Genomic DNA, 8,854 nt, shown 5'->3' on the forward strand with positions numbered 1-8,854 from the left:
TGGCTGGACTGAGTGAGGACACCGTTCCAGGTTAAGTGGAGGGCCTGGACAACAGGATAGACCTGCCTTTGTTTGGAACCTGGAGGAGGCAGGGTGGGAGGAGCCTGCGCCAAAAACCACATCGCGGCCCTGGACGTCCAGTTTTAGGTCAGTCGCTGTTTCACAAAAAGAGAAATGACTTCCCGATGAGGCTGTCATTTCATCATTTCCCTGCTTTTCTAGGAAACAAAGGGTGGAAGCGCGTAGGCTGTAGATGGGGTGGGCCGGGGTGGCATCAGGGTCAGGCACTAGCAGAAGAAGCTTCTGTCCAGGGCTGGTTGGGAAGGGAGGGAGGGCAGGGGGCGAGGCCGCGACCTGGAGCGGGGCAGCCGGAGTGCGGGGGATGTGTGGCCTTTGGGAACGCTGAGCCTGGGCAGGTGAACCGGGAGTCCTCTGCTCCCTGCCCACGTTCTGGGCGCTTCCTCGTGGGCAGTGGGGACCCCGGTGTGACGAGCACGGAAGCCGTGCCTCCCCCGGTCCTGACAGCCGCGCAGGAAGCACGGGCCGGTGTCGGCCACGCAAGGAGCAGAGTGAGCCTGCCTTTGGAGGTTCCAGCACGTCCTCCCTCTCGGTCCCCTGGGGCCAGCAGATGGGCTGCCTGTGCCTCCCACAGGGGGGGAGGGCGGCAGAGGACGCGGACCTTTACTCCCAGCCCCGAGGCCGGGTCTCTCGGGCGCTCCTCCCTGCCTCCAGGTCCCTCATCACGGCCCGCTGGAAGGCCGTGCTCAGGGACTCCTGGTCCCTCGCATTCCCCAGGTACCCAGCGAAGAAGTAGACGGCCAGGTGCACGGCGCCGACGGCGCTGGACAGCAGCAGCAGGAGGTCCAGCGTGAGCCTCAGGTCCTCCTGGCCCAGCAGGCACCCGACGACCACGGCAGGCAGGCCCCAGAGCAGGAACGAGGCCAGCACGGTGCCGACGGCGTGGCGGAGCCCGCGGGACGCCCCGGGCGGCGGGCAGCACAGGCCCCTGGCCGTCAGGGCCAGGCCGCACAGCGCCATCACCGCGCAGAGCAGCAGGTGCAGGGCCCCGACGCCCGCGTGGAACCCGTCACAGCCCCGGGGCTCCCCCAGCGAGCCGCAGACCCCGGCGGCCACGTGCACGGCCGCCGCCAGGGCCCAGGTCAGGGCGCGCACGACGGCAGAGGCGCGCCGCGGGCTTGGGCGCGGGCCCCGGGCGGGACGGAGGCCGCAGAGCAGCCTGTCCAGGCCCAGCGCGGCGAGGAGGCCCAGCTCCGCCGTGTCCGCGAGGCCGGACAGCGGCTCCAGGAGGGCGGCGGCGTGCGGGGCCGCCCCGCGCGGGGTCACGAGCATCGCCTCCAGGACGGTCAGAGCGGTGCAGGAGAGGCCGAGGATGTCCGCGGCGGCCAAGTGCAGGATGTAGGCAGCGTGGGGGCTGCCGTGGGCCCGCGAGCAGAGCAGATGGGCCACGGCGCCGTTGCCCGCCACCCCGCAGAGGGCCACCAGCACGGTGACGGGGGCGACGGCCTCGAGGAACACGGGCCACCCGCGGCCTGCGCTGCCCGCGGTCACGTGTCCTGGGGTCCCCGCCTCGCTGTCCCAGGGCAGGGTCGGAGGCGAGGCTGTGGGGAGCTGGTCCATGAGCGCAGGTCCTGGGAAAACAAAGGCCTGGTAAGTAACCAGCTCTGGCCGGGAGGCGGGTTTCTCAGCCTCAGTGGGGACCCCAGGATGTCAGCTGGGCTCGCCCTCTGCACCCTCGCTCCCTGACTCCTCTCCCCTGCTCAGCGCGCCCCGTGATGCTCAGTGTCTGCTGGCCATCGGCGTTTCCCGGCCCTGAAGGCTGCAGGAAAAGGCAAGTGTGTTCACCTTTGCCCCACGGATGTTTTCCGGCGCGTCCTACATGGACAGTTTTCACGACGCTGTTTAGGTGGGGAGAACGGGGTGACTCCTTCCACCCTGAGATTTCCAAGCCTCCGTGAGTCCTCGACGTGGCAGCAGGGATACGCCCTGGGCCTCTGCCCTGCTACTCTAGGCCCCCCACTCTCTCGCAGGCAGATGGCCTCACCGTTCCTCTAGCAGGCCACCCCAGGACCTTTGCGCATGCTGTCCTCCGGCCTGGAAGGTCCCATCCACACCCCCAGGCATGCCCCATGTCCTGGTCTTTGCCCCAGGGCTGCCCGTCCTAGGAAGCGTTTTCTGATCATCCTGTTAAACACTGCACTTGCCAACTGCTGATGTTCTCTGCAATTTCCTGGCTTGTTCCTGCAGGGTCCCCACCCCGGGGGTGTGAGCTCCACGCGGGCCGGTTTCTTTCTTAAATGGTTACTGCAGCTCTTGGAACAGCGTTGGAGCTGGAGAAGGCCCTGGGGACCTTCAAGGACACCTGCAGAGGGTCTCACGACGGCCGGTCACACTCAGTGAGCTCTAGTGGCTTCCACACACCTGACCAGGCTTTATGGGGCCCCGAGGGGATGCACACCTGGGCCCTAGGAGCAGGCTCCCAGCTCAAATGCTCCAGCAGCAGCTCTTTGTGGGGTTGCAGGGCGGTGCCCACCGTTTGCCTGGTGTTGTGGGCTTACCTGCTTGTTATTGTAAATGTTACACCTGTTGAATGTTGCTGTTGTTAGATGTTGCAGTTGTTCCCTGTTATTGTAAATGATGTTGCAGTTCAGGCAGCAAACAGCTGCTTGGTAGTTTCACAATAAATGTGATGGGAAAACTAGGGCTGGGGCTCCCAGTTCCAGAAGCTGTGAGTCTCCTGGTCCCAGGTTTGTCTTCCCTCTTGTGTCTCCACCTTTATTTCTGTGTTGCCTTCCCTTCAAACCAACCTGTTGTGAGCTGAATGCAGCACCTGGGACTTGACCGGTTTTGGTTCTGACTGGTTTGTGTCTCGAGCACCCCTTTAGCCCCGGGAAAACCGGGACAGTTGGTCACCCTCTTGGAAGTGGAACTGCAGGGGAGGGCGAGTCCCCGCATCTGAGAGGTGGGCTACTCCCCGGGGCCCATGCAGCTGGGCTGGGGGCTGGGGGCCTCACTTCATCAGGGGAATCCCAGCTTCACCCCTTCCTTGGCTCCCTTCAGGAGGCTACTTGAGCTCTTTCTGCCTCAGTATCCCCATCTGAAGAAAGGCTGCGATGAGAACTTAATGGACCGAATTGTGTCCAGATTTCAGACAAATGACACCGACCTGGTCCCACAACCCTGGGCCGGCGCCGCTTTGCTTCTGGCTCATGGAAACCACGTGTGTTACAGGAACTGGAAAGCACATCGGGGGATCCTGGGCACTGCCAGCCACAAATGGACGCATCACTGGGGTGTAAGGAGGACCGGAGGGCGGCTCCGAGGGAGCCCAGTATTTGAGCTCTCCCTCCTTGCCAGGATTCTGGAATTCCATTCAGCGGGCTGTTCTAACAGAGCCTGGGCCCTTGCCGCACCCGTGCCCCAGCGCCTCTTATTGCGGTTCTGGGAGTACTGCAGAAACTGGCTCAGATCTTATCTGGCCATGTGATGAGGCTTGGGGAAGCAGCAGTTGCCCACGGAGACCTCTGGGTAAACCGCAGTGCTGTGCCCTCGGTCAGGGCGTCCCGAGCCCACGAGGATGAGAGAGAAGCCAGCAGGGGGGACCCGCACGCACCTCACAGCAGCCGGGGCGCCAGGCGGGAGGGAGTGGGCGCTGGTCCCAGCAGGAGGAGGGGGCTTACCAACAGAAGTGATTTCAGGGAGACGTAGAGGCCCCTCCAGAGTGAAGACCCTCCTTTGAAGGGGGGGTGGTCTCGGGCAATCTACTCATGGACGACCAGGCTGGCACCTGGAGACCACCGTGGAGCTGGAAGGCGAGTGGCTGCTCTCATGGTCGAAGGGGCCCGCGCAGCTCCCCTTGGGGGGAAGCCCCGGCCCCGGGGCGCAGAGCCCTATGCGGGGGCCCACGTAATGGACAGTCGCAGACCCTTAGGGGGTCTTGGAATCGTGGTTTCCGTGTTGGGTCCTGAGCCTCCCCGAGGCGCCGGCCCGTGGTCGGGGAGCAGGCCCGTCGGCGCTGCTCCCTGTGGCCGCGGGAGCTGTCCGTGGGGGCGGCCGGGCAGCGAGGCTGCGTTTGAATCTGGGTTGAAGCCGTTGCTCTCCTAAGACATGAGCTTCCTCCCACCCTCTCTAATTTTTATTCGAGGTGAGATTCACATCACATAAAGTGAACCATTTTAAAGGGAACGCAGCATTTAGCACATTCTCAGTGTTTTAAACCACCGCCTCCATCCGGCTCCCAGTCATTTTCATCACCCTACAAGGAAACACAGACCCCACGACCCGGGCACCCCTGGAGCCCCTCCCACACTCCCTCCCCCGACAGCCCTGGCAGCCCCCTCTGCCCTCTGTCTCTGTGGACTTGTGTGTTCTGGATATTTCATATAAAAGGAACCAGGCAATACCCAGCCCTCCGCGGCCGCCTCGCTTCGCCTCGCACCCTGAGTTCGAGGTTCACCCGCGCTGTGGCATGGAAGGCTACTTCCTTCCCACGGCAGGGAGGCTTGCCCCCTCCTCCCGGCCATTTAGCTGGCTAGCCAGTCAGAACTGAGCCTGAATGGGGGTGGCTTCAATAAGAAAGAAATATGAACATAGCAGGTAAGCTGTAAAAGCACCCCCAGGTCGAAGGCCGGGCCTCGGAAGCAGCCACTGCCACACTTCTAAGGGACGCGGCCATGCTTCTAAGAGGACCGGCTGCACTTCTAAGAGGACGCGGCCACACACCCCTGCCCTGGGCAGTCAGCAGAGTCTGTGGGCGAATGCCAGCCAGGGGCCTGGGGCAGCGCAGCCCGGCAGAGGGTAGAGATCCAGGCCCCTTCGAAGGCACCTTCCTCGGTAGAAAGCAGGGAAAATGTCTCTCCGAGTCAAAAAGGATTGAAATGAAAAAGACAGATCTTTTCTCATACCTGGGAGGTCTGTTGGGGCAGAATCGGAGCTGCAGATGTCAGTGTCACGAGAGCGAAGTGTCCTGCGCCCACCCCCGGCTCCCTGCTTTGACCTGGACGCCAGCAGAGGGCACGCGTGTCCTGCACGGGGGCGCAGTCCTCTGTCTGCGGGGACCCAGGCCGGCCTCTCTGGGTATCTCCAGCCCCATCTGGCTCTTTCGGCCCCTCCGCCCTGCCCAGCAGTTCCACTGAAAGGAGGAGGATGGTTGAGAGAAGTCGCTGCCCGTCTGTGCTCCTCTCCCGTCTGCTGTCCCGCTGGAGGGGGCCTGGGGCAGCCTGGAGGTGCAAGCACTCAAGTGTGTGCCTTTCCCTTTGCTGGAAATAGGGCAGTACTGCTTGGGCAGGAAGGAGGGAGAGGTTCCTGTAAATCTGTCTCAGAACCTCATTTTTGATTCATCCTGCTGGGCAGATAGATGGAGCTATGGCTCATTAGGGCAGAAGTGACGAGGTCTGCTCAGTGCCCCCCCACCGGCCGCTCGACTGGCTGAGGCTGAACGAGGGAAATAAAAGGAACCATCTATTCCCTCCTAACTTCACCCAATCAGTCAATCAATTTCAATTAATTATCTCCAAGTCAATCGAGAGATCAACCCAGGAATCAAGACAATGGTCATTAAAAGAGAAATAAGACTTTTATTTCTCACTCATTAATGAGCTTTGAGCGCTTTGGTGTCACCCAAGGCACCTGCTCATCTGCCACTCTCCTCAGGAAGTGAAGCTGCCCTCCCGTTAGCAGGCACCTCCCTTGAGGCTTATCACTTAGCAGAGAGAGCCTGGAGGATGAGATTCAACCCTCTCTATCTGATTTTACATTTCCGTCGCTCCAGAGAGAAACCTCATGACCCTTTGCAGTCATTCCCTGTTCCTAACTTTCAGGTATTTTCTAATCTACCTTCAATTGCTATGGATTTGCCTTTTTTTTTGGCCATGTCATTTAAGTGGAACCATTCGAGATGTGGGCTTCTGTGACTGGTTTCTTTCACTTAGCAGAAAGTTTTTGAGCTTCATCCATACTGCAGCATGCGTCAGTTCTATGCTCCTTTTAATTTAATAGTATTCCCTTGTAAACTGTCAAAGAAAATCATCAGACAGCCATTAAAATGGCAGGGCAGACTTTATTCCAACTGCAACAGAGGAGAAGAGAAGCCAGCAGGAGTTGGCCTCAACTCTAGCTGGTATAGAGGAAGCTACATTTTTTTAATGGACACAAGAAGGAAGGGAAGTATTCAGTTCCCTGTTCAGGCACATTCTGTGATTGAGCAGTAGGGCGTCACTTATTAAGAGCTCAGGATGGGGTCAGGGTCCTCCCAGGGACACGGCCCAGCCTTAGCAGAGTCCACTCTAAAGTTTGCACAAGTCCCTAATGCAATGTTTGGACACATTACATGAGGCCAAGGAGTTTCTTGCAGGGATTCATAACAACATATTATTTTTTATCATTTATCATTAATGGATATTTGAGTTGTTTTCACTTTTGGGGTATTACAAAGAATACAGCTATGGACATTTATGTGCAAGTCTTTGTGTGGTCATGTGCTTTAATTTCTCTTAGAGTGGGATACTGGGTCATAAGGTAAATCTATGTTAAACATTTTAAAAAATGTCCCAACTGTTCTCCATGGTGACTGCATTTCTACCAACAATGTAGGAAGGTTCTAGTTTCTCTGCATCGTCATCAGCCCTTGTTATCTGATCTTTTAAGTATTACCATCCTGGTTGGTATGAAGTGGTATTTCATTGTGGTTTTGATTTACATTTCCCTGATGCCTAGTGTTGTTGAGAATCTTTTTGTTTCCTTATTGACCATTTATATATCTGCTCTGTAGAAATGTCTATTCAAAATGTTAGCCCATTCCTGAATTGGTTTGTCCATCGAAAGAGCTCAATGTATGTGCCACACTGATGAAAGAGATTGTTGATGTGGGTGGGTGTGTGGGGGTGTGGGATATGTGGGAACCTCTTATATTTTTTAATGTAACTTTTTTTGTTATCTATGTCTTTTAAAAAAAGACAATTTAATAAAAATAAAGTAAATTATTTATTAGACTCCACTCTAATCCATATTTTATTCCTCCATCCTGAGGACCCTGGGATGGCTATGCTCACTCTGCCTCTAACTCAAGAGGGGGCTTAGATCCCACATGGCTGAAGGATGGGATTCTCCTGCTAGCAGTTGTAGACTCTCTTGGTTCCCCAGTGTGGTGGTCGACCATCCCCACCTCCATGTTAACCAACATAGGCAAGTCCAGTGGACTGGAGAGTAGGTGCTGCGAGTCCACTGAGGCTTGGGGCCCAGTCAGGACACAGTCAATACAGAGATTCAAGTCTCCTGAGTACACACCACCCTAGTGCCAACCACAGGTTCAGTAAAAGTGACAGAAGAGGCATGTGTAAAGAGGTTGCATCTGAGTCCAACTCCATCACACTCAGGAACACAAATTCCAAAGTAGGGCCCACTGACATGGCACTGAACTCCAGAGCCATCTGTCATGACTGTAGGGCTTGAGTGTCTCTGTAGCCCTCAGGAGCACCACTACTTGGGTTGTATCTACTTTGGCTGTCTCTGAGATCCTGCTGAGGTGTGTGTAAGCACAAACCCTCTGATGATCTCCTGACACACTTTGAAGTCTCTTAGCCATATAAACTCATTTGTCTTTGCTGTTTCTCCCTTTTATTCAATGTCTTTTTCTAGTTGCATCACCAGCTGGTGCTTGGTAGAAATCTCTCTGTGCCTGGGAGGCTCATCCCCAGGAGTCATGTCCCACGCTGGGGTAAGATAATGCATTTACATGCTAAGTTTTCTTTAGAGAGTGGCCACGTTTGAGCAACATGGGGGCTCTCAGGAGGTAACACTTAGGCACCCTGCAGTTCCAGGCCCAGTTGAAATTTCAAGCACCCTGCAGATTTTTTCTTTAAGATTTATTTATTTATTTATTTCTCTCCACTTCCCCCACCCACCCTGGTTGTCTGTTCTCTGTGTCTATTTGCTGCATCTTCTTTGTCCGCTTCCATTGTTGTCAGCAGCATGGGAATCTGTGTTTCTTTTTGTTGCGTCATCTTGTTGTGTCAGCTCTCTGTGTGGGTGGCACCATTCCTGAGCAGGCTGCACCTTCTTTCGTGCTGGGCAGCTCTCCTTACGGGGCGCACTCCTTGCGTGTGGGACTCTCCTATGCAGGGACACCCCTGCGTGGCAGGGTACCCCTTGCGCACATCAGCACTGCACATGGGCCAGTTCCACATGGCTCAAGGAGGCTTGGGGTTTGAACTGCGGACCTCCCATGTGGTAGGTGAATGCCCTAACCACTGGGCCAAGTCTGCCGCCACTCTGTAGATTTTTAACATTACTTTATCTCTAGATGTTTTTACCTAGAGGACTTATTCTGGGAAGAACCCTCCTCCCTCACTAAGAAAAATTTTCCAATTTTTTCCCAGTTAAAACAGGATTAGAGACCCATGAAGGGGGGATCTAAATTGGTTCCAGACTGCCCTGGGAGGACACCAAACTTCTCTTTGATACCTCCTCAAATCTGTGCTTTCCTGGCCTGCCCAGAAGATGGCACTCTGCTGCTAGCTGTTCCCTGCTGTTCTAAGGTGAATTGTGCCTTTAATTTTCAACTGATCTGCCATTGCTCAGACCATCGTTGAGACAGAGACTGCCAGCTACTTTTGGCTGGGTTGGTCGAGACTGCTGCTCAAATCCCAGATCCTGCAATCTGAATTTTCTAATCAAAAGCAACAGCTGATACCTGACCTTGCCTCCTTCTTTACCTGGGGAAGAACTGCTCTTCAGCAAACTGTTGCCCACTGCCCCAGAAGTTACTGTGTCTCTAAATCAGTCCACTTCTTCTCCTGCCAGGGGCAGGGCTCAGTCAGAGGCTGCCAAGTCCTTTCTG

General features: G+C 56.2%; 1 protein-coding gene across 1 annotated transcript; it reads right to left on the reverse strand.

Annotated features, from left to right (window-relative positions):
• Positions 1-681: 681 nt before the first annotated feature.
• LOC131280139 (mas-related G-protein coupled receptor MRG-like) lies at positions 682-1,638 on the reverse strand. The gene has a single exon (XM_058306174.1). It carries the CDS (start codon positions 1,636-1,638, stop codon positions 682-684), a length of 957 nt encoding a protein of 318 aa, XP_058162157.1.
• Between the last annotated feature and the right edge of the window lie 7,216 nt (positions 1,639-8,854).

This window comes from Dasypus novemcinctus, chromosome 10 (assembly GCF_030445035.2).
Source record: "Dasypus novemcinctus isolate mDasNov1 chromosome 10, mDasNov1.1.hap2, whole genome shotgun sequence".
NCBI lineage: Eukaryota > Metazoa > Chordata > Mammalia > Cingulata > Dasypodidae > Dasypus > Dasypus novemcinctus.

Excerpts from the sequence above, each read along its gene's own strand:
- LOC131280139 (XM_058306174.1), bottom strand. The coding sequence starts at position 1,638 with ATGGACCAGCTCCCCACAGCCTCGCCTCCGACCCTGCCCTGGGACAGC.